This window comes from Dermochelys coriacea, chromosome 26 (genome assembly GCF_009764565.3).
Source record: "Dermochelys coriacea isolate rDerCor1 chromosome 26, rDerCor1.pri.v4, whole genome shotgun sequence".
In the NCBI taxonomy this organism is placed as follows: domain Eukaryota; kingdom Metazoa; phylum Chordata; order Testudines; family Dermochelyidae; genus Dermochelys; species Dermochelys coriacea.
In genome coordinates this window covers 5,486,764-5,512,381 of record NC_050093.1, presented here as the reverse complement: position 1 = coordinate 5,512,381, position 25,618 = coordinate 5,486,764, and the positions used below count along the sequence as shown (strand labels likewise).

Sequence of the window (25,618 nt, the reverse complement as noted above, 5' to 3'; positions counted from 1 at the left end):
CCATTCAGCACAGCTAGGTCTCCAACTCCCGCAGCCCAAAGCAGGTCATGTTGTTGGGGCACACGGCAGTGGTGTGCACAGGTGGGCACTGCCAGCAGCTTCAGCAGACTTGTCCATGAGAGCTGCAGTAAGCACTAGGTGGTGCTGTCTGCCCAAAATCCAGTTAGCAAGGGGCGGAGCCCCTAGGGCCGATGGAGCGAAGACTAGACCCTGCTCCTTTGCCCTCCGGTAACAGCAACTGCATGCCCCAGCTCCTCAGAAGCATCTAATGATTGCAATTAACAGCATGCAATTGTGTGGCCCTTGCAATGCTGAGTGCAGAAGGGCCCAACGCAGCCTTTGCCAGTTCACCCCTTGTCCTGCTCAGAAACTGATACCTGCCCATCACTTGGCATGGCACCGGGCAGGGGATGCTCCCAGGTTCTCTCCTGCCACTGCACCCCCTCAGAGCAGGTATAGTGCTGGCTCCTGTGCCCTCTGCCAATGCATCTGGGCAGTCCCCGCAGCAGCAGGGGGGCCCTTGATCTCTCTGTAGAGATTGCCAACTACGGGGCCTGCTGGTGCCAGCAGCTCTGTGCTGTGGACACCTGTCTGCTAGCGAGCAGACTGAGACCCACCAGTTAGTGTCACGAGGCGCCCAAACAGAGAGGGGCTGGGCTTGAAGCCTCCTGCATTCCTATACAGGGCCATCCAGCACGCCAACCCCCCCACACCTTGACCAGGGTGGTTGCAAAGAGGAGGCCTGAAGAGTCTGACCCAGTTCATTTACCTTCTGTAACCTTTCCATTCCGTCGCCTGCGGGAAGGGCCGGGTCATGCACAGAGTCCTGCAGGGGGGTGAAGGAGGAAGGTTCATTCGCAGCAATCAGCCTGGGCAAAGGCATCCTGCTGCTACGGTCTCCACCCTTGTTCAGGGTCCCAAAGGGCGAGCTGCCTGCCCCCCTGGGTCCTGGCAACAGCTCGGGGGGGGCACCCAGCCTGCCGCCCCTGTGCCCAGTCGTGGCGCAAAGCTGATGCCAGGACTTGGCCTGGCGGATCTGTTTGAGTGAGGCTGCTGCTTAGACCTTTGCTCCTGTCTCAAGTGGGGACAGGAGTCTGCAATGATCCCTGAGGGCGGGTCCATCCGGCACACTGCCATAGGGGGTCAGGGGATGGAGGAATAAAGGAGGGAGAGCCCGGACCGTGCGTACATGGGGAGGAATCAAGGCTCCGAGAGGTTCAGATCAAAGCCATCAGGAGTGAGAGGGGGCTTCTGCATGCAGCCACTGAGCAACGTCTGGTTCTCAGCTCCTTGGATCTGCAGCCGCCCCAGCTTCCCTGGGCTTCTCATCTCGCCCCATTACCGGGCCAAGCCAGCCGCCTGCAGGCATCTGATGCTAATGCAAAGTGAGGTACACATAGCAGGACTCTGAAATATTCATCATCAGGCTCAGCAGGGGGCTGCACAGTGGAGGGGGGCAAAGCTGGGAAGAGGAATGGGGTGGGTGGATGAGGCTTGCAGTTCTGATGTGGGCCCCACTATTTCCTCAGCCTGCGGGCTTGGGAGAGCTAGATACACATCTCTGGGTTTGGCCCATCTCTCCTGAGGGGCGGGGAGATGCTGACAAGGGGTTTACGTACCAGTGATTCTGTGTTTCCACATCCCTTTGGGCTCCTAGGCTGGGCTGTGGGTCAGATGCTCCCTCTGCAATGGGGGACAGAGATGAGGAGAGGTGAGATCTTCCACACACCAGACACGGCGTGCTGATCCCCCCTTCACACCCACCCACACACCATCTCTTCCACGGTCCAGTCTCTGAAGCCAGGGAAGCTTGGATGCAGACACCCGGGGAGGTGTACATGAACCACATGTCAGATGAGGGGAAACTAAAACCTCTGCCACCCTCAAACCCCTGCATCCCCCACCAGCTGAGCAGCACTCTCCCTGCATGGGGTTCCCTTGGGAGCTAGTGTAGCTCCTTAAATGGCCAGAGCAGGCGCTATTAAGTAGGGACAAGCTTTCCTTTCCCTAAAGCAGTGCAGTGCTCCCCACCCAGAGGGCAAGAGACCTGAACTGGTGAGCTAGCCAGCCTCCTGTGTGGCCCAGGGTGGGAACCCCTTCCTGCAGGAATTTTGCCCGAGTCTCCCACATGGCATGGCGGAGTGGCACACTGTTCCCAGATGGATACATTTCCATTTTTGAAATGCATATTGTTTGCTTGCGCCCAGCTTACGAAGCGATCTAGATTGCCCTGTATCAGTGACCCGTCTTCTTCATTATCTACCACTCCCCCAGTCTTTGTGGCATATGCAAACTTTATCAGGGATGATTTTATGTTTTCTTCCAGACCATGGATACAGATGTTAAATAGTGTAGGGCCAAGAACAGATCAATCTCTGCAGGACCCCACTGGAAACAGACCTGCTCCATAATGAGTCCCCATTTACAGTTACATTTTATTAGTTTCAGAGTAGCAGCCGTGTTAGTCTGTATTCGCAAAAAGAAAAGGAGTACTTGTGGCACCTTAGAGACTAACAAATTTATTAGAGCATAAGCTTTCGTGAGCTTTCATCGGACGAAGTGAGCTGTAGCTCACGAAAGCTTATGCTCTAATAAATTTGTTAGTCTCTGAGGTGCCACAAGTACTCCTTTTCTTTTTATTTTATTAGTTGTCAGTTAGCCCCGGTTTTGAGCTAACACACATAGCCTGCCCAGAGCCAAGGGTATGGGGAGACGGCATGGCTTGGAGCACACACAGCCTGCTCAGAGCCCAGGACACCGAGAGATGGCTCTACCATTTCAGGGCGTGGGTAGGGAGGACCTGGCAGCACCGGTGAGCCTGCAGTGATCTCAGCCAGTTGGGCTCCCAGCCAGGCAGGACCTTCCATTGCTGAGTCTTTCCATGCACTGAGCGGTGGGATTATTGCACTTGTTTTGAGCCATTGTTCTTGGGACAATGGGAAGTGACAGAGAGTGCATTTGGATGCCTCCCAAGCTCTCAGCAATGACATAGACGTGCTTGCTTTCCCTATCTGGCCCTGCCCAGCTCCCCCCACCTCCAACTATAAAGTCCGGTCAACAAGGGCTTTCCAGGAAGTCCCTGGGGCAGCGGACAGACAGCTGCGGAGCAGCTCAGCCCATTCCGCAGCCATGGGGCAGCCTGTGCCTCTGGAGGACGGGGACCTACAGGGCAGTGCTTCATTTGTGCCAGATCTAGCCAGGGCTGAGCCCCGGCACCTCTGGGCCTGGCAGTTCATCACCCCGGCACCTCTGGGCTTGCTACGTCAGTTATGAAAGTAAAAGAATTACTTGAATTACTCAGTTATGAAAGCAAAAGAATTGGCACCTCTCTCATTACAAATTAATCACTGCTGCAGGAGGTATATGTGGGGATGGATCGCTGATCCCACCCCTGCAAAAGGGGGTCCCTTCCTACTCCCTCTCCTTTGGGAAATCTCTGCTCTCTGTGAGTCAGTCCCTTTTCTCTCTGGACAAGCCCCCATCACACTGTGCACCTGGACAAGGAAGATGGGGAGAGGCAGGTGTTAGGCTCTACTGTGCCCCCCTGGGCCTACTGATGACTCCAGTCCCCAGTCTCTGGCAGTGCCCCCTAACATGACCGCTTGGTGGGGCACTGATACTCCCAGACTCTGGATTCTTCCCCCCTTACAGCATCACCCCCGTCAGGGGTTACTGCCAACCCCTCAATACCCCAAGGTTAATAGCCAGGCAGAGATGGGCAAAACCAGGGCTGTTCTGGAGGGTGCAAAGCCTCATCAATCTGGTTTGGATCTTCCACCACCAGGGGGTGAAGTTCTGACGTGGGTCCCATTTTACCTGAGCCGTGGAGTTTGGGAGTGGGTCAGACTACCGGCTCCGGTTCTGATCCATCTCTGAGTGCTGGTGCACCCTCCCCATCATCTGGGCATCTCTCACACGGGGAGGCAGTACACAACAGAGCTATGCAGCAGCCCCGCTCCCAGCCAGAACCTTATCAGCTCCACAAGTGGCGTCTCCTCTGCGGCCCCCGCTCTCCCTGAGCTGCTCTCTGTCCTGAGAGCTGAAACCCAAGCCTTGCCCTCCAGATGCACTTGCCAGCTGGAGACATCTCTGATCAATATCCCCCCCCCACCCCCAACCCACTGCCTGGAAAATGCATCCTTGCAGTCGTGGGCCAGGCGAGCGGGGAACAGAGTAATCCAACTCCGGAGCCGTCTCTAGTCTCCCCGTGTTGCAGGCTGTGGTGGTGGGTATTACACACACCTCCATCTCCCCCATTCCTCGTCTCCCAGGCTGCCAGTCTGTCAGTGCCCACAGCAGGGAAGAGGGGGCATGTGCCACCTCAAAGGGAGAGACTCGATATGCTCCAGCTTTCCTGGGTTCCATCTGCTTCGGCCTTCAGAGCAGCCGCCAGCTGCTGAGGCTCCTGGAGGGAGGGCTCAGCGGGCCCTGCTTGGGACCAAAGTGAGGAGCCTTTATCCAGCACTGTCCTCCTCTAAACTCTGGGAACCAGCATCCAAACTGAGCTCAATTCTACGGCTGTCGGAGGACACATAAAAACACGCCTGTGGCCTAAGCAAAGGGTCCCCAGGGGGCCTTTGACACAGGCTTGTGGGGTGACCCGAAGCAGGTCAACCTTTTCAGCAGTAGCTCCTCATGCTGGTTGTCTTGATTTTTGGATGGCCGGAAGCTGCTTGGTGAAACCCCGAGGCACCCAAAATCAGTGGCCTCTTTCCTTCCATGCCTCAATTTCCCCATCTGTAAAAGGGCGATTTCCCCATCTGTAAAAGGACCTACCGCAGGGGCTTGGGAGGATTCATTCTGGTTACACGGAGCTCTGGACGCCTGGGCCCAGATTATCCAAAGAAGCGCGGGGCCCGATGCGGAGCGGTCGTGAGAATGAAGCGCTTTCCATGCTCTGAGTCTATCAGCACAAACCCAGGCCTTGCCTCAGTCTCCCTGACAACAGGACCTTCGCCTTTCCCTCATGCCGGGCATTTATAACAGGAGCGGCACAGACACGGACATGCCAAGACCACTCAGGGGCCGGTCCCCTTCCCGGCTCTGGCTCGGGCTGGGCTGGCGTTTGTCTGGCAGTCTGTAAGGGACTGCCCCAGCAATGCCACCTGAAGCATGCAGTCCAGGAGGCCTGTTCACCTGCCATCCCCAGCCGCTGATGCTCTAGGTAAGTCCTGCCCTCCAGTCGCGAGGAGGGGGGGACACAATGGGTTTATTGTTTAGAGGCCTCGGCCTCCCTCAGCCCAGCGGAGTCGAACAGGCTCCGCTCCGTCTGGCTTTTCCTCAGCAGGAGTTTGTCTCCCCTTCGCGGGACTGCAGCACGCCCCCGCCCCGCCCTGCCTTGGGCAGGTGGTCCTGTGCCAGGGCCCAGCTCCGAGGCCTGTTATCGCAGGCGCTTGTTGACCGGGCGCTGACAATTAATTACGCCTTTTGTCCCAGCCAGCACGCTGGGTTGAGAGGGCCCCGGTGGGGAGCAAGGGCAGCAGCCTGGCTGCACTTAGCACACGGCCCCGGAGCGCTAAAGGCAGCCGTGCAGTTCTGGGAAGGAAAAGAAGCCAGCACAGAAGGGGTTGGGGCCGTCGGAGGGAGGGAATGGGAAGGGGAGGGATTGTATTCTCCTCTTTTCCTTTTTTTACCGGTTTCTTGCTTTTCTCTGAAATTCTCCTTTAGGGCGGGCGTGGGGAGAGAGCAAAAAATCCTCATACTCCAAATGGGGAGGGTCTACACTGTCTTGCACTGAGTCAATCTCTTATGTTTCCATAGCAACTTTCACCCTGATGGGACTCTGAGACGTGGCCATCTCTGGGGTGGAGGTGGCCTGGGCTGGAGGGGTGACATGCAGCTCACTGCACACAGTGCTATCTGGGACCAAGGTGCATTGTACCCCTGTATAATGAGAATTTTGAACACCTGCACCGGAGGCCATTGTTCCAGGAGAGGCTCACATGCAATACGTTCTTGGAACTCAGCATTTTTTTACCATGGAATATTGAAAAGCTGAAGTGGCCCTGCTGGGCTTTTAGCCTTTGATTCTGAGGAGCCCTGGAGTTTCAAACCTCAGCCATTGCTTCCCGAAATGGAAGAGGGGAGGGACTAAGGTCTCCCAAAGGCTGAGCATCCGCTGGTCCCAGGATATGTGACCCTGATCTGTCTTCCAGGAGACACAGTCACCATCAGGGCTCATCAATGTCATTGGGAATCTCTCCACCTCTGGGCCAGAAACGCACTCCAAATAACTCTTTGGTTTGGTGCTGTGTTGCCAGAATCCAGGCCAGCAGAGGCAGAAATGCAGCTCTGGCTCTCCTCTGGCCAGGCAGCCACACCCAGAACCCATTCCAGATGGGCACAGAAATCCAGCCCCACTTCTTCTCCCTTTCTCCAGAGGCTGCACCCAGACCCTCTCCGTGTCTGGGATTCTCAGTCTATAAAACAGGGATGGATATTTCCCAGGGATGCGGCTGTGAGCCTTAATTCATGAGTGCCTGTGAAGTGCATCAAAATCCTCAATGGATGGCGCCAGGAAGGGCAAAGGACTATTTCGTCTGCCTGTGAAAGCCTCTTTCTCTCTGTGCGGCAGCACTGCACTGCAGGGCGCATGGGGGACGCTAGCTAGATAACGATGTATTGTAGGGACCAGGCCTGCTGAGTAGCTGACTAGCACAGGATACATGAGCTCAGACTTTCCACAGGCACCACTGCAGGCAAAGCCAGGGGTGGAGTCCCTGACTTCCTGGGAATGGCTTCAGCAGAGGTCCTGCTCCTCCTGACACTGGGATTTGCTGTTAGCAGATAAGGAGAGCCCTTGGAAATCCCAGGCCGCCTGCCGTAAAGGGGATTCGGGCTCCGGTGGAAGCTGACGCCTGTCGCACGGGGACACACTGTGCACTGGAATCTCAGGAACCACAAATGTCCTGGACGCAGCCTTCTTGAGTGTACATCTCATGGATTTCCCAATCCGTTGTACCGCCCCTCTGAATGAGTCCAAGTTCTCCTGGTGCCTGGCAGCAAATAGTATTTTTGGAAATGCACAGAACGGGAGTAGGTGACGTAAGCACATTTCACACTCTGTTTAGCTAAACCAAACCCAACCTAACTATTAGCTAGTTCCTGCGTAGCATACGAAGCAGATGCACATCAAGCCACATTCATTGGGGATGATCCATGTGAAGCCACGTCCCATGTATTAAATGGGAATGATCTCCATGCGAAGCCACCTCCCATGTACCCACTGGGGACAATCCATATGAAGCAACTCCCCATGTGTTCAACGAGAAGAATCCACTTGAAGCCACGTCCCACATATTCACTAAGGATAATCCACATGAAGCCACATCTCGTGTTTTTACTGGGGATGACCCACAGGAAACCATGTCCTGCTTATCCCCTGGGGATCCACATAAAGCCACATCCCCCATGTATTCAATAAAGAACAAACCATGTGACGCCATGTCCCATGTATCCACTTAGGACAATCCACATAAAGCCACATCCTGCATATTCAATGGTAAAGATCTACAATACATGAAGCCAATCCCAGGTATCCACTGGGGAGAAACCCTGTGAAGTCACATCCCACATATCAACTGGAGAAGATCCACATTAAGGCATGTCCCACACACACACTGGGGTGATCCATGCAAGTCAGTGGTACATCACACACTTCAGTGTAACACCATATCTAATTCCATGTGAGGTGCAGAATGCTCTGCCCAGTGCTCCTCCATGGATGTTCCAAGTGAGTGCAGGGCACTACCTTTGGGGTAACATGTCCCAGGTGGTCCATGTCTGGCACAAAAATTGGGGATGAACCACTATCCCAGTGTGTGATGACTGGTATTCTTATGGGCCAGGGAGAGTAGCAGGAAGGAAATCAGGGTGAGGAAGGGAGGCAAGGGAAGGAGGAACAAGTCTTGGGTAGTTATATGGACCCAAGGGGAGCATCAGCATGCTGGAGCATCGGAAGAGGCTGCATGCAGGCTGGGATCACCTCACCCCCACTCACTGCTTGGCCAGGCAACTATCCGTACTGGGTCACGGGAGTCACATCTGGCTGAGTTGGAACATTTTGACAAAGCCGACAAAAGCAGCTGCTTGGCCCTCACCGCCAGGCAGACCTGTGGGTATTTGTAGATGATAATCACATTATCCAAAATAATCACCGAGAACATTGCTCTCCATCCCCAGCTGTGCCCCGTGTGCCTGCAGCTGCCAGCTCCCATCGGTCCCGTTCTCCATGCCCTGGCCCAGGGGTTCATTCCCTCCCTGGGGCCCTTATCTAGGTCCTGGCTGGAAGCAGCCAACAGCCGTTTCCCATCGAGGGAACGGTGGGCTCCTTTGGAGACATGGCAGCTGCTTAGGAACATTTCAGACTCTCCCTTGCGCAATAACAGCATCTGGGCCGCACACCTTTCAAACCACCCACTTGCTGGCCTGCCAGCCACAGATCAATACAAGGCACGACTGGGCTCTGCATGCACCCTGAGTCATCTGCCAATTCACTGTGCCCATGCCCCGAATGGACATGTAATATATATACGGCGAGACAGATGAGGAGAAGAAGAACAGGATTCCAGACGTACAGACTGGCAGATGGATCAAGGAAGGGACAAGCAGCTAGATTAGAGACAGACGAAAAGCGAGAATGAGCCAGAGGGATACCTGGAGAGAAGGATGTGCTTGGTGACGATTAGACAGACCGGAGAGTCTGACACACGGTAGATGAAGAGAAGGAGGCAGGCAGACAGAAACGAGAGGCCCAGAGGAGGAGGTAGGCAGAGCTGTAACTGTCCCGAGACTCTGTCCCTTTCACCTACTGCCTTCAGCTCCCGTGGCCTAGACCCAACCCTTTCAGGGCACTTCACCAGAACATGCTTATCTGGAGCAGACAGCAGTGCCAACGCCCAAATCAGCAGCCTTTCTCTCCATAGCAACCACCAATCTCCCTAGGCCAGTGATTCCAGCCGCTCGGGCTCTCCTTGGCAGGCAGTCTGAGTGCACACGTGCTGGCTGCTTGTGGGTGCCATCAGAGATAAGGCTGGATCCTACCCATGTTTGGGATTCTCACACAGGTCAGCTGTGAGCGCCAGGGGACTGGGATCCAGGTCTCTCTGCACCAGGGAGCAAACTGATTCCATCCATCCCCCAGCACCACAGGGACTGGGCACTGAGACTGGTTGTCGAAAAGGAACAGCCGAAAGCCAAGCAAGCTGGGTGGAGCAGCACGGGGCTGTGGGCGTTGGGGCTGGCCCATGCTCTGCACCGAGTTATGGCGCCGATGGGTTTGACCAAGTGCCAGCCAAATCTGCGGGAGGTGGGAAAGCTAAGGCAATGCCCAGTTCTCTCCAGAGCCCAGGCCTGCGCTGTCCTGCCAGGCTTGCTTCTCTCCCCAAGGCTGTTCAGCATCTGCGTGAAGCGGGTGAGCCAGTGTGGGCTGCAGTGCCAGCATTATCCAGCCCTGTGGCTCCTTACCTCCAAGGTATACAGCCCTGTCACCCAGCTCTCCCAGCAGTGGACTGAGATCAGCACTGGGCAGGACCCAGAGCGCTTGGCTAACGCTGAGCCCAGGCAAGCCGGAGGTTATGTTGGTGGGAAGGGGGAAGCACCTGGAAGAACATGCCTTCTCCTCAAGCATCCCCCATTACTGAGCCTTCACCTCTCAGGCTCAGCCAATCTGCAGCCTTGGGACACCTTTGGGCTCCTCGGTGCTGTTGGTGTCCATTATCCTCCGCAGCTGGCTAGTGGCTTGTGCCGATGACTGATGACCTCCAGGGTTTATTCTATGTAAGGATGAAGCCACATGCCCTGAGAAAACTACAGCAGCCTGTCTGCTTAGCCACATGGCCCAGGAGCTCCAGGAGTTGCACCGGCTCCCTAGCAAACATAGAGCGCAGTCCAAGAGCTCTCTCCTGACATTCAAAGCCTGCCACTGGCTACCTAAGAGATGCCTCTTCCCCCAGGACCACAGCCTCCCACGAAGAGTAACACCCAGCTCTTTTCAGCAGATCTCCAAGCACTTCTTGCTCTGAAAGGTGTTTACCTTCACACAGCCCTGGGAGGTAGGGTAGCACTAATATCCCCATTGTACAGGTGGGGAACTGAGGCACAGAAAGACTAAGCAATTTGTCCAAGGTCAAATCTGTGGCAGAGCAGGGGATTAAACCTATGTCCCGCCCAAGTCCTAGACGAGTGACCAAACCACTGGAACATTCTTTCACAGCAGCCCCAGTCCACTGGAACTGTGACACTGTCAGCCAGCGTGGGAGACTAATGTGCAGGAAACAGAACCTTGACGGGTGCTGGATCTAGACTATGGAACTCACTGCCACAAGATACGAGAGCCCCCAGCCTTACCATGCTCAGAAATAAATGCAAAACTCTGCTGGGCCTGCTTTTACTCAGATTGTGTGCTCTTTGGGGGCAGGGACCATCTTTTTTCTCTGTGTTTGTGCAGCACCTAGCACAATTGGGATCCTGGATACAAATAATAATAATAATCAATCGTCTCAGAGTCTCATCATAATTAATAATAGTAATAATAATCAAATAATAAAAATCCCTTAACTTTAGTTTTCCTTCAATAAGCGCTTCTCAGTCATGCAGTCAACCCAGAATGCAAAAGATGATAGAGAGCTAGACCACTGCATTGGCCACTTTAACCTACCGACCCCTAGAAAGGTTTTTGGGAGGTTGGGGAAAGTGCCCCAGATTCCCAGCTCCTATAGCAGAGCAGGGTGGTGCCCAGACAGCGGCTGACAAGTAGGATGTCCCATGCTCTCCCCAGCCTGTGGGACAGACACAGAAGAGGATTAGAGAACAGAGCGGCGTTGAGCACTGCCAGCACAGTAACCTTTCAGAGCACAATGCTGGGGCGGGGGGAGTTGGGGACAGGAGGTTCTCAGTGCACAAAGCTGGGCTGACATGGGTAATTTAGGAGGCTGGCTCCCCCCACTCCAGGAAATCCGGAGTTTGACTTTTCACAACAGCCAAGCATGTTAGTTTGCAGCAGCCTGTGGGCAAGGGGCCAGGGCAGGAGCAGCCCCTCCTGCTCCTCCAGAGAGCTACTGCCTGAGAGAGATGGGGGAGGGGTATAATGCATGGCTCATCCACTCCTCTTCCTTCCTTCTCCCACTCTCTCCTTCTCGCTCTCTTCTCCTCCTTCTCATCCCCCCTGTTTCCTCTCCCTCCCTCCCAGCATTTCATCCCCCCTTTCTCCCTCACCCTTCCTCAGCATGACTCTTCCTCTATTTCTTTCTCTCCATCTCTCATTGTTTCTTTCCCCTGGCATTTCCCCCTCCCTCGCTCCGCAGCGTCATGTGAGGGTTGCTATGGAAAAGACTCACAGCCATAAATAAGCGAGGGATATGCTAGGTCACAAGTTCCTGAAACAGACGGGGAGTTGGGCCCGCGAGCCAAGCATGCACGTGGCCGCGTGGGGAAGGGGGCTGGGGAAACACACCCAGCCCAGCTGGACACCTCTTCGCGCTGCCCCTAGGACAGCAGAGAGAAGGATGGGCAGGGCACCGGTGCCCCATCCAGCCCAGGGTAACATCCTGGACAGTGCCTTAGGACCTGCAGCTCTGCACCTCCGGCCTCCTCGCTGATAGCCACCCCCCTCCCACTAAAACACCAACAATGCCCCTCCCCAACAACCCTCACCCCATCCCAGTGCCCCTGCCTGCTGCACAGGGATGCTGGGGGCCAGCCCTGTCGACCCCAGGGGCAATTTCTCCCTTCTCCATCCTGCTCTCTCCCTAGGACAGAGAAGAGACAGGGGCTTCCGAATAAAGATTCTGCTGTCTCAGCGTCTGGGCTGACCTGCCCTCCAGTCGCTATCCTTCAACAGGAGCTCCATCCACAGCCCAGCCTCATTGCTCCTCCGCTCTGCCCCAGGGGGATTTAGAGCCAATATCCTGGAGAGCGGGAGGGAAATCGGATAATATCCACTGTGAGCCAGCATCTGCAAGCTGGCTTCTACAGAGCCTTCCACCCAAGGAGCTCAAAGCCCTGCCCATGTCAGTGAATTAAGCCCCATGTTCCTGCAGGAGGAGGTAAAGGTGGGAAACTGAGGCACGGAGTGAGGAAATGACTTGCCTTAGGTCACTCAGTGAGCCAGTGGCAGAGCACCCAAGGGTCCAATTATCCCATCAACCATGTGCGTGCAACTCCTGCTGAAGACAGTAGGGCCAGAGCCCATACAATTTATAGCATGATCAGAACCCAGGAGTCCTGACACACATTGAAATCCAGGCCTCTGATTTGCCCAACAGGCCACACTCTCACCCTGTCCCCATCCTCTCTCAAACAGGTACCTGGCCATTCAAAAAATACATGGGAGTGCTCCATACAATGTGTCATCTCCACCCCGTAAGTTCATCCTAACTTAATTATCTACCAAGGCACTTGCATGGCCCTCATCCAAGTACCTTCCCTCCCAGTACCTGGGACCCCACAAACACTAACAGGGTTATCCTCACAACCTGCCTATGAAGTAGGACAGTGCCACTATCCCCATTTTACAGATGGGAAACTGAGGCATGGAGCAACTAACTGACTTGCCCCAGATCACACAGGGAGTCTGTAACAGAACCAGGACCTGAACCCAGGTCTCCTGAATGTCAGTCTAGTATCTTAATCACAAAGCATCCTGTTTCCTCCTGGCAAGAGAAGAACCTGGGCCAGATTTCTGTGCCCATATAGAACAGACTCTGGGTGAGGTCCCATAGAGGAAGAGAACTGAAAGTGGACACTAGCAGGGGTAAAGGAACTCAAGTTTTTTCCTTCTCTCTGCAGTAGCCAGTCCCCACCCCATTCTCAGGCTAGGGGCCTCTCTTCTCTCTCCTGGTGTGTTACTATCGTGGAGGGAGTTTGCACATGCTGTTCACATCTTCCCTGACAAAAATGGGAGCCTTAATTCACCTGGATGGCTGCAGGTGCCACGGAGGAAGTTGTAGTAGAGACAGGGCACAGGAATTTTTCCCACCTTGTCTTCAGCTAAGCCAGTCTACACTACAGCTCCCACACGTCCCGCTGAGCTCTGGCTCCCAGCTATTCACTAGGCTTCATGCTGAAAGGCTGTTCTATGTGCACGGACCCACCCCAGCCCCCAACCAACACCCGCCGAGTCCATTAGAGATGCAGCCCCAGCAATGAAATCTTAATGCCGTGAGCGAGCGGTCATAATGGCACGTCAATTACCATCTGGGAAGCAGTCGGCTCTCACTTGCAGCAGGGATAGCAGATGCACACAGGCTCTCTGCCTCGACAGCCATTTGCACAGCACCATCCATTACACCTCTCGGAGAGGTCAGCCCGGCCTAATTAGGCCCATTAGAATGAAAGACTTGGCTGCCAGAACATAGCTACCCCAGCTCCAGGCAGCATGAGCACATGTCCTCCTCACTACCCGTGTCTTTGGTTTCTGCAGCTGCCCCCCCACCCCCATGTCCATGCATCCCAGGCAAGCAACTAGCCCCTGGAGAGAAAGAGCAGCTACAGGCATGGGACAGTTAAGCAAAGAGCAGCCTGAACCCCCAGAGCAGCAAGGAACGTCTGCATCACGCCCCTGGCTGCTGTCTGTTGGGTGAGGTTGGGCAAAGCTACACGGGAAGTCTCTGTCGAGCGGCCATTCCATGCCCAGGACTGGGTGCCCCATGCAGGGACTTGGCATGGGGTCACCACAGAATGGCCCAGGTGCCCAGGCAGTGGTTTGGGTGCCCTGTGTGATGGTTTGGGCTTGGCCTCCCTGTTCAGAGGCAGCTTGAGTGGCTGGGCCACATGCATGATTTGCATGACCTAGGGTCTGGCTTAGGTGCCCACATTCCTGACAGTGATTTGGATGCCCTGTGGGACTGTATGGACTTGGGTATCCCATTAAGCGGCTTCTGGAATCTAGATGGATGCCTGGTGCAACTGCTTTGCTAGAAGAGCAGCGAGGTGGCAGTAGCGCCAGGGAAGATGTGGAAATGAGATCCACAACTCTGGCCGGGTTTATCGGCATCTATCTCCCGCTTTGTCCAGCTTCTCTTCCCTGGTCCCTCCCGAATGTGTTGGAATAAGGCCTTGGGGGAGGCTGGCAATGCTAACCCGGTGCTATTGACAATCTATTCCTTCCACACTATTTAGCATCACCCGGCAGAGGTGCCAGCTGGGAAAAAGGATGACTCATTCACATTAAAATATGGGCTACATAGGCAGAAAACTTGGCAGCAGGTGGGATATTTTTTCCCAGAGCAGAGGGGTCAGAGGTGAGGCCTCTCGCTCACTGCGGGGCGAGCAGTGGGATGGGGCAGGGGAGAGCAGAGGCAGACAGCTCCCTTCAAGCTCACTCAGGAAAGCAGGCTGCTGCAAAACACATGAGCAACAGGGAGTGTTTCTAGGCAAGTGCTGTGTGGGCCTCACAGGGTCCCTGCCCTCAGTCATCAAACATGCTCTGGCCCACAGCCTCCCTGGCAGAGGGAGTGGCTCCAGTCAGCATGCCCACACCCCACAGGCTTCTTGGTACTAAATGAAGTTTGTGTCAATTGCTGCTCCCAGGTCAGGCTCTGCAGGATAAGAGCCTGGGCGTATTGCTCACTTTGGCTGCCTCCTTGTCTCTTCAGAGAGGAGGAGAAGAGAGAGACGGCATGGGAGGGAGTGAAGGCTAGGGTGCATTGTGCTTTCTCAGCAGGTGACGCTTGCATAACTGAGATCATGGTGGCACTATCCCGCGATCAGCCACCAGGCTAGAAGGTTTCAGAGTAGCAGCCGTGTTAGTCTGTATTCGCAAAAAGAAGGGTGAGACCTGGGCTCTATTCCCAGCTCCCCCACTCACCTGGGGTAAATCAGTCCCCCCTCTCTGTGCCTCAGTTTCTCCAGCTGTAAAATGGGGAGCATGACACAGCCCTTTCTTTGCACTGCACTGTGTTATCTGACCGCCCTTGGCAATGCACTTTGAGATCTACAGTTGAGCGGAGCTGAGCAGGGGGATGGGAGGGACCATTTTCATCATCCCTGTTCAGGAGATCTGAGACTCGGGTGGATATCTGTGACACTGCTATAATCCCCTGGTTTCTGAGCTCTAGCAGGAGCTAGCGGCCATTGCTCCTCAAGCCCAGGAAGTGCTGTACTAGTTTGCAGCGGCTATGGGTGGCTCTTGCCCAGAAGAACCAGGGCCAGGTTTCTCAGGCAGTGCAGGAGGGGGATCTTTGCATTTAAACAGTGCCTTTCCCCCCCAGGATCTCAAAGTGCTGTGGCGTGCACTGAACATCGCTGTTGCATCTGAGGCTCCCTGCGTGGAGAGATGAGCTCCCACAGATACAGTGCTGTCATTCTCACCAGGGACGGGAAACAGAGCGTGTCAGCTAGGCGCAGTGGGCCAAGTTCTGCTCCACTCCTCTGTGACCCTGCTGATGCCAACGCCATCGCTCTGCTGTGCCTGAGTGTGCAGCTCGCCAGTGGCCCCACGGCCTTGCAAAGGGAGACGATGCCCTTTTAGCAGCCCCTGGGTACTGGAGAGACTGCAGCTATGATGCAGCGGGGCGAGGAAAAGACTCACGTGACGTGTAATCTGGGATTAGAATGAGATTAGCCAGCTCATCCTGTATGCAAGGGGGGTGGAAGACCTCCCATGACAGCATCTCTTAGGGGCAGAAGGAAACAGACTAAGGGATGATGTAAAGGGAACGGGAGGGACTTGATCAAGGTGAGAGGCGTAGGCATGGATGTGAGGCGAATGCACCAGCGTGCATGTGTCCAGAATGGCCGTGACTGCAGCCTGGCAGGGAGCAGCCAAACCCCAGCAGCCTCAGAATCCAGAACCCCCTTCACTTCCTGACAGCCTGTTCCCTGTGTCATCACCCTCCCTGTGGGCAACTCCCTCCTTGGGCAATCCTGCAGGGAGCCCTCATACCCTACGGGATCTGATCCCCCATGGGGGACCCTGACAGCCCATAAGGATGGTACACTCTGCACGTGTCCTCACTGGGGCCCTGCCCCATTCCCAGTTACACTCAGGGGACATCTCCAATCCAATTCCCAGCTCAGGAAAAGTGATCCCAATCCCACTTCACCTCCTGCCCTGTTTTCTGCCAGCATCCCAGAGACCTGAGGGCACTGCAGGTATCCTCATCCCCAGCCCAGCCAGGGATAACTGGGCCACGATGCCTTGGCCACCCGCCAGCACACACCTCCTGGAGAGGCAGCCCCTTTGCAGGCCGCTGACTCAAAGAAGCTTAGAGCTCTCTCCACATCCCCAGCCATAGCAACGGCCCCGTCGGCTGCTGTGGAGACGCAAAGCCAAGGCTGGAAACAGGCAGCTGCGCTAAAGGCACTCGTCCCGCTGGGCACACTGTGGAGGTGGCTGGGTGGAAGAAGACAGGCCAGCTGTTCTTTGAGGGTCTTCAAAGTAAACCTGGCTCCCTCTGCCCCTAACTTCTCACCCTCTTGGCAAAGCTGTCCTATCAGCTGAACCCGACCTGCCTTGGATTCAGGAAGTGCTTGGCTCCTTACCACATGGCACCCTCAGGAGTCACCCTGGGGCCGTGGAAAACGGGGCAGGGAATCATTCTTCAGGAGGGCGAGTTTCCTTGGCAGGCCCCTTCCTGCTCCGAGCAAAGAAGCAAGCTACAAAGCAGAGCTCTGTCCCCTTGATCCTGTCTTATCCTTACAAAGCATTTATACAGAGCTGGAAACACACAGGGGTAGCCAAGATCAGGTCTATGTCATCCTGGCTGGGCACTCTCCGTGCAGCACGAAGCTGGAGGGGTCTCTCTGGGATATGATGGTGAACACTAAATAGAATGATAGAATCATAAGACTGAAAGGGACCTCAAGAGGTCATCTAGTCCAGTCCCCCACACTCATGGCAGGACTAAGTATTATCTAGACCATCCCTGACAGGTGTTTGTCTAAGCTGCTCTTAAAAATCCCCAATGATGGAGATTCCACAACCTCCCTAGGCAATTTATTCCAGTGCTTAACCACCCTGACAGGAAGTTTTTCCTATTGTCCAACCTAAATCTTCCTTGCTGCAATTTAAGCCCATTGCTTCTTGTCCTATTCTCAGAGGTTAAGAAAAACAATTTTTCTCCCTCCTCCTTTTAACAACCTTTTACATATTTGAAAACTGTCATCATGTCCCCCTTCAGTCAGCTCTTCTCCAGACTAAACAAATCCAATTTTTAAAATCTTCCCTCAAAGGTCATGTTTTCTAGATCTTTAATCATTTTTGTTGCTCTTCTCTGGACTTTCTCCAATTTGTCCACATCTTTCCTGAAGTGTGGTGCCCAGAACTGGACACACTACTTTTTGCAACAGGGTTACATTGTTGACTCATATTTAGCTTGTGATTCACTAGGACCCACAGATCCCTTTCTGCAGTACTGCTTCTTAGGCAGTCATAGATAGATAGATGTACACACACACATGGCCCTACCTTCCCTGCATATGATGGCAGGATCAAACATTGCTCCCCTCTCCCTTTAGCTGGATACAGCTGCCCCTACCCTCCCCGGGCCAGACAGGGTTAGTGGAGTTCAACACCCACCACAGCAAAGCAGTTGAGCCTTGGCTCTCTCATTGGCCAGTGGCTGTTTCTGAGCTCAGCTGATCCTGCCCAAACCCAGCGGGACAGTTTGATTTCTGCCTTGGCTGAGTGGGGCAGGAGGGTGTGGTGTTTGACACCCACCAATGGCCTAACAAGGCAGGCATTCCCCTTAGAGACAAGTCAGAGCAAACCGTGTGCAAGTTCCTTTGCCAGGAGGGAGTCATGGAGTCCCCTGCATTTCCCCAGGCGTCTCTCACTCTGATTGTCTCAGCTTGGCAGCCGTAGCCAGTTCCACCTTCTCAGCTTCTACTGCTCTGGTACAAATGGGTTCTCAAGCCAGCTCTGGGCATTAGCAGCATGTGCTTCACCACAAGCCCAGAGCTGGTCTCAGTAGCTGAGGATGTGGAAGGGGCAGAGGGAGGCCGGGCGGCAAAGAAACTGAGCCTTCCTACCAGCTGATAATGTCCAGCTCAACACACCCAGCTTGCGAGGAGCAACAGAAACAAACCTTCCTCCCAGAGCCTGGACAGCAAGTGCCTCTGGAAACCTGCGCTACATATTGGCACACCCTGGGGGAATCACAGAGGGAAGAGCTCTTCCCTTTCTGTCCCAGCAACCCAGCTGGGTGGCAGTGCCAGGCCCTGGGGGTGGCTAGGTGCAGCACTTCCAACATTCCCTCTCAGTTTCCTGCCAATGGGACTGTACCAACCCCCTGGATCAGAGCCCGCAGCAGGAACATGGAGGACTCCGAAATCCCAGCCCAGACCGTCGTCAGAAGTTTGCAAAAGGCCTTGATCATGAGTCAGAACAAAGCTCTGGAGCCGAGAGACTTTGGAGTGTCCAGTCGAGGTTGTGGCTCGAGCTCAGATCTCTCAACCAGGGGGACGTGCATTTCTCTCTGGTGTCCCTACGGCGCCTGTCATGGGAGAATCGAAGAGCCATTCCGACAATGCTTGAAACCCTAAGGCAGGCGCATGAGAGGGCTGGCCCCATGGCTGCTCTATAGCTCTGTCCTTCGATCCTGACGAGAATCACCCCATCTAGGCAGCGATTCCAGTACCCCTTTCCCCACTGTGCAAGCGGGTAGTATCCCCACTCTTCTAGCATAGGAGGCGCTGGCATCTGCGTGTGTGTCCTGGCCCAGCTGCCATCGGATAGGTGATGTGAGGGGCAGATGGGCCTATGAGACCTTGATCCCATCCCAAAATCTGCAATACCCACAATGTCCTCATGTCCCCAAAGTATATGGGTTGCAACCTCCCATGCCTCTCAGCCATGCCCCAGAGGGATCCCTCGCTAGAATTAGAGGGGAGTTCAATCTCAGTGGCCTATTAAGCTCAGGCTGTTTGCTCCCTCTGCCTGCCCATAAGGGTGGAGGCAAATTAAGGCCAATCGCAGTGGGGATTTTGGGGATCTAGATGCTTGTCCTGCTAGAAACAGAACTAAGACCCTGTAACTCTCTGCCCATGAGGGCTATCAGATAGGAATGGCTTCTGGTCACTGCTGATTTGGGCTGCGTTCAAACTGGTGCCCTTGGGAGCAAAAATATACTTTTCTTTTGAGATGTTTTCCTCTTGACCCCATATGATAGATTCTCGACCTGCCCGTTGCCTATGTCCTCCTCCACAGCCATACCCCGCTTTCTACCTAACACGACACTACTCTGCTGGCCTTGCTCTTCCTCCTCTACCTCATTCACTCTCTGCACAGAGAAGTTCTCCCTGAGTTGCAAACAGTGCAAACCCTTGTCTCATTCCTGTTTTGGCCTGGGAATCAGCTGGTCCCAGGTGAGGCTTCTGAACTCCCTTATGATACAAGGGCCTCTGGGAGCATCCCCAGACACCCAAAACTGCATTGCAATTTGCAACTGTAGGGAGCCAGTTGCTGTGAGGGAGTCTACGGCTGGAAGAAGGGAGCTGTGCAGCTGTGGAAGCAGCCTGCCTGCCAGTCTTGTAGCTTTCCTGTTAGTCACAAAATTGTGTCTCTGTAGGAAATGGACATTAAAGGCCTGGACCTACTGCATTTCTGTGCCCACCTGGAATGGGCCCCGGATGCAGCCCTGAGAGGAAAAGAAGAACTGGACTGGATTTCTGAGCCCATGGGGAATGGGCTCAAGAGAGCTGGGGAACTCATTTGTCAAACACAGGTCCCCAGAACATCCAAATTCCTCACCTGGAAGGGGCGGTGAGTTATATGGGCCCGTGGTGCCCATGCTCCAGGAATATTCAGGACCCAGGGGCCCGGCTCCACCAATTTGCAGGGCCGGGTCTCTCCCCTGGCCCTGCCTGCTGCCCCCACGCACCTCCCCTGGAGCATCTCCTGACCCTGCCTGCTGCCCCCAGGCGATTTAAAAGGGGCCCCGGCCGCCACTGCCACCACCGGCAATGTAGTGGGGCTATGGCACCTTCCTGCCCACCCTCGCTCCGCACTGCTCCCGGAAGCAGCCAACGCGTCCCTGTGGCCCCGGGGGGGATGTGTATGTCCGCGCACTGCCCCCACCCTGAGCGCCGACTCCACAGCTCCCATTGGCTGGGGGTGGTGCCTGCAGACAGCCGCACACGGAGATCCCCCTGACATCCCCCACCTAGGAGCCGCCTCGGGTTGCTTTTGGGAGCCGCCCGAGATAAGCGCCGCACCCCTCACCCTCTCCCACACCCAACTCCCTCACAGAGCCCGCCCCCCGCATCCCCTCCTGCACCCCAATCCCCTGCCCCAGCCCAGAGCCCGCATCCCTCCTGCATCCCAACTCCCTCCCAGGGCTTTAGGCAGCTCTGGGCGGGGCAGGACTTGGACCCATTCTGGGCACCACCAAAAATTATACAAACCTGCCGCCCCTGTCACCTGGATGCTTGGTTCGGAACCTCAGAGCACAAATGCTCATTATATGCCCCAAGGTCTAACTGCAGGGCCGAAGCTGGGGTGCTAATGCCTTGTTTAGTAGCCTAAGCATGAACATTTAGCCCTGAGCATTAAAATGCTAAAACCAAAACGTTTTAAGCAGCCTCTCAAACCAGTAATAGGCCAGCACAGCCCAGCAAGACCCCCTTAGCAGAGCCCAGCTAGACGGCTCTTATTAATCTGTGCCTGGCTGGCACTAGAATCCTGGCCTATACTACCAACACCAGCTTCTGCCAACCAAGTGCCGGCTTAGAATGCCTTAGCTCCACACTAGCAGCCCAATACCCCTGCTGCCCCGCATCACCAGCAGCACCCCAGGGCCAGCACCTGCCAAGGCTGTCTGTGGGGCCTGCATTTTGGAAGCCACATAAGAAAAATACACATTTTGTCATAGCCGGCAGTGATGCTTCTGGCAGTGGAGGGTGAGCATCCTCACTTAGCAAGCTTGTTCCCTTTCCAGGTGCCTGGGAGGAGGAAGAGGCCAGACAGAAGGAAAGAAAGAGCAAAGCACCAACAGCCAGGGAGGGAAGGGAGGGAGAAAGCAAAGCAAGAAGAGGATGAGGAAGGGAAGGCAGGAGGAGGTAGAGTTGATGCTATTAACAACTTACCAGGTGAACTCTAGTCCCCGCCGGTTCTGCACACTCGCTTGCTGCAGGTTGGGTTAGTCCTGGGCACAGGCACCAGAGTGGAACAGCATCTGCCTGGAATGTGCCCTCCCACCCCTCATGCCTGCCGAGCCATGGCAGGGGTCAAGTACAAGCTCAATGAGATTGCACGGCAGCCCTCTTGACTCACCCAGCTGGGGCTATGGAAGCCTCTTCCAGGAATCTCGCATGGTTTCCCAGCCCGAAAAACAAGCCGAGAACGATAACAACAACAAGCCCCAGGAGCCCAGAGAACTGCTCCCCTGCCCTCTCTTGCTGCAAAACGCCTCTCCTTCCCCTCCTTCTGCCTCTTGCTTGGGAGTATCCCAGCGAGTCCTCAGCCGGCTGCCCTTGCTGGGTTCAGCTGCTGTGCTGTTGGCGTGTATCTGACAGCATGACAGTCCTCTGTGTGTGTGTGTGTGTGTGTGTGTGTGTGTATCTCCCAGCCCCAGAGGCAGTGCCTGCAAAGGATCGAGTGGTGATAGCAATGTGGATTTAGAGAGCCAGTCAGAGCGTGTGTGTGTGTGTGCAGCTCCCCACCTCTGCTGCTGGCTCAGTCCATTTCTGAATAAGAGGAGAATTAACCAGCATCATGACGAAGCAGTATTTGTGAGAGGTGGCGGCTCTCCATCTTGCTCTCTCTCCCTCCCTCTGTTAATTTTTGTTGTTGCAAAATAAAATGAAATAAACGCTCTGTGCCGGTGCCAAAAATAACATGGCAGAATGGAAGGGAGAGGAGTGGGTTGGGGAGCAATGGGTAGAATTCCCCCCCAGAAAATTCAGGCGATGCAATGTAAAGGAAACAGGCTGACAAATGGGATGTCATCCTGCAGAAATGGCTTTGCTCCAGCTGGCTATAGCTCATGGATAGTGTATGTCTAGACCCACCTTTCCTTCCACATCACCCCACCTTGCCAACTGTTGCAGTGCAGCTGTGTCTGGGGTGGAACATAGCAGCTGTCTAGGACTCAGCACTATAACGCTTTAGGTTGATAATCGTATCTGAATGGACATTAGAGACCAAGTTTCCGGCTTCGAACTTGGATCAGATCTCCCACAAAGTTCCAGGGGGGTTGGAGCAGGGAGGATGAGTCACAGTCCTCTCTAAGGAAGCAGAATGCAGACCCCATGGTTGAATTTGGCATGGACACTGTGGCTGACACCCCATCTCATGGAAAAGATGCTGCAGGATCTGTAATGGCCATAAATGACCTGGGGTTTGGTGTCGCAGCTGATCCAAGAGGGAGTGCCTCCAGCACCCCTTTGCATGAGGCTGGGGAACCCATTTACTGATGACCCTGAAGGAAGAGCATCCTCTGCTGAATCATCAGCACCAACTTTGGCAGCAGCTTAGATTTCCGTGGGAGGTCTCCCATCCATGTCCCATCAGGGATCTGGATTCATCTCTGGCTTGAGATGCCAGAATGCATGTTTCCTACGGATTGCAGGACAGGGGCCTACTATTTCAGATCACATGCAAAGGGGTGGGGACCCTACAGATAGGCCTTGATGGGGTGGAAACATTAATGGCCTCATTTTCAGAGGCCCCTACAGCTCCAATCCATTGCAGGTGGCGTTTGCGGGTGCTCGCCGACTATGAAAACCAGGCCCTAAGCTCTCCAGAATACCCCTCGTGGCTCCGCAGAGCGAGGAAACAGGGGCTGCTATGCCTAGCAAAAAGAAAAGGAGTACTTGGGGCACCTTAGAGACTAACAAATTTATTTGAGCATAAGCTTTCGTGAGCTACAGCTCACTTCATCGGATGCGAGCTGTAGCTCACGAAAGCTTATGCTCAAATAAATTTGTTAGTCTCTAAGGTGCCCCAAGAACTCCTTTCCTTTTTGTGAATACAGATTAACACGGCTGCTGCTCTGAAATATGCCGAGCAAGGGGACCTGTCCTCTGACCTTCCTGAACCTGTGACTTCCCAACCTGACATTCTTGGCCGTGCCATGTTCCCAAATAAATCCAAGGGCTCCCCCTTCAGGAGTTCCTTTGCAACAACTTCTTAATCATCATCGCTTGCAAGTGCACTGGACAACACAGCTGGGGAAGAACAAAGACCAGTAACCTCTCTCCCCACACAGCTAGAACAGCACAGAACTGGGGGGTGGGGGGCAGGGAGGGAAGTGGCTCAGAGACTAAATAGTCACTGACAATCCTGCAGCTGGGGATGTGGGGGCAGGTGTTCCTGATCTGACTCTAAGAGAACCAGCTGTCAGGGAGCAGGCCACCTCCAGAGAGCTCCGTGTGAAATGGAGAGTATCGGAGATGGATCAGGGAGGGTTCAGGCCTCTCTCTGTCTCCAGCAGTATCCCAGCCCTCCACGTACACTCGGGACATGCAGGGAAGCTGGTATAGCAAGAGGAGGCCAATAATGACAAGAACACCACTTGGCATTTCTCTGGCACCTTTTATCCAGAGCCCTCTGCAAAGGGGAGAAATGATCAGCAGCCATGTTGAGACACAGCTTTGCCCAGTTCTACCGTGTGGGCATAGTACCCAGCCACTGGACCCCATGCTCGCCCGGAGACAGGGATAACACTGCCGTCCTGACTCACACCCTGCTGCTCTAACCACAGACCCCACCCCCGGCCACAGCCAGGAGTAGAAGCCAGGCGCCTCATAAACGATCAATAGTCGTCCGTCGCGTGGCCAATGTACTCATGCGAACCCCGTTTCTCATGCGTTAAGAATGCTGCGAAGTCCACTAATGTCTAACGCCTCAGAATATGATGGTCAATAAGAGGAGCTAATGAAATCAGCCCAGAAATCAGAGGCGGAAAACTTCAACCCAGCCCCTCCTGTTCCATCGATTAACAAACCAGACTCCCTGCAGGGGCTCTTAATCCATTGGGCCAGGATCGAGGTATGCGTGGCCCGGTTTCAGAGCTGCCCTCCCCAGGGGTGTAGTTCTGGGGTTCCTTACCATTCCTGGTGATGGCAGTGCGACCTCACAGGCAGTCCCCTCTGTGGGGGCAGGGTGCTGAACGCTCAGACTCTTGTTCCCTCAGAGAGCCACAGGGCCTCAGAGGGCTAAGCAACGAAACCAACGCAGCTTCGTCTACTAGCAGGAATCTTCCAGGTGATGTATCGGTTCAGACAGCCTCATCTCCAAACCTGTCACCGGGGCTGGGCTGTCTGAGCTTCGTGGGGCCCCCGAGGAATGGGTGTGGGTGCTCTGCAGTCATTGAAACAGGGAGGGAAGTCACCCAAGCCCTGCTGGGGAGAGATGGATTCTTAGCAGTGGATTCTCAGCCCAGGTCTGGGGCTGGGAGGTGTTATTAAATAGATATGTACAGGAGAGGGACATGCAGACACAGTGTCGCCTGCCCTGACATACATTGTCACTCAGACCCATACACACGCAGTCCCAGCACCACACTTAGTCCATCAGTGACACACCCTGTAATTTTCACTCCATGCATCTGAAGAAGTGGGTCATAGCTCACGAAACCTTATGCTCTAATAAATTTGTTAGTCTTTAAGGTGCCACAAGACTCCTTGTTGTTTTCACCCTCCCCTGTGACCGTGCCAACTTTGTAACTGGATTAACCGATACTGCATGTGTCCCTACCGTCCCTGGCGATGCGGGACCCCCCCAGCCCAGCATGATGGAGCCCTCTGTACCCCTATGCTTGGGACCTCTGGCACCCAACTCTGGCCTCCCCGCGCAAGCAGGAGCAGCCAGCCAGAAACACAGCCTTCTTCACTTGACAACCACAGTGGCCGTGGGTGTTGGGTGGGGTGGGGTGTGGGGGATGGCAACAGGAGAGGCAGAGGAGAGGGACACAGCAAATTGGACCTACCTTCAAGGGAGTCTGTCCCTAGCTGCAGGCAGGTTCGCCCTTCCATGGGGAGCCATCCCTGCTCTGAGCATCTCGTCCCCTCCACTGCACGTTGCTACGGCGACCGCCTCTCTCAGCAACCCAGGGCTTGAGTGAGCAGCAGCAGAGCTGGAGACGAGGGATAATTTGCAGCAGCAGCTCCTTATTCCTCCCTCAGGCTCCCTGGTTGCTTGGCATGTGAGTGGCCGTGGAAGGGCAAGGGAGAGAATTCAGTGAGGGCCCCAGGGCTCTTTGGAAGGGGGCAAGTTATTCCCTGTCCCTCGGAGTGGCTGGGAAATGAGACCTTTCCCCCTCCACGCTCCCTGCCCCACAGCCCCTTGCACCTGTCAGAGCTGCAAATCTAGGTTAAAAAAATCTAGGTTAAAAAAGGTTAAAATGCATCCGATGAAGTGAGCTGTAGCTCACGAAAGCTTATGCTCTAATAAATTTGTTAGTCTCTAAGGTGCCACAAGTACTCCTTTTCTTTTTGCGAATACAGACTAACACGGCTGCTACTCTGAAATCTAGGTTAGGGACTCCCTGGATTGGCCTAAAAGAAGCCTCCCCAGCAGCACCTTCCCCACCACACCCTGTAATCAGGATGAACCCAACTCTGCACCGGGCCACGCAGTGTTGCCATGGGGAGGATTGTGGTAGCACGCGCTTCAGGGCCTAATTTGTACAGAAGAGTCCTGTGTACACCCCCAGAGACAGAAAGACACAGGGAGGCC

General features: G+C 54.7%; 1 protein-coding gene across 25 annotated transcripts in view; it reads right to left on the bottom strand.

Moving 5' to 3' along the window:
* DMTN (dematin actin binding protein) overlaps nucleotides 1–24,930 on the bottom strand; it is a 38,115-nt gene extending 13,185 nt beyond the window's left edge. For 2 of the 25 annotated variants that reach the window (XR_006277071.1, XM_043502896.1), the window contains exons 1-3: nucleotides 5,634–8,385; nucleotides 1,620–1,683; nucleotides 770–826 (exon numbers count right to left, since the gene is read on the bottom strand). Coding sequence is in view for 19 of the 25 variants with exons in the window: in XM_043502896.1 (XP_043358831.1) it covers nucleotides 770–826; nucleotides 1,620–1,683; nucleotides 5,634–5,700 (188 nt within the window). In the remaining 6 variants the exon portion in view is untranslated. The other 23 variants (XM_038384629.2, XM_038384640.2, XM_043502903.1 and 20 more) reach the window with 20 other exon arrangements.
* Between the last annotated feature and the right edge of the window lie 688 nt (nucleotides 24,931–25,618).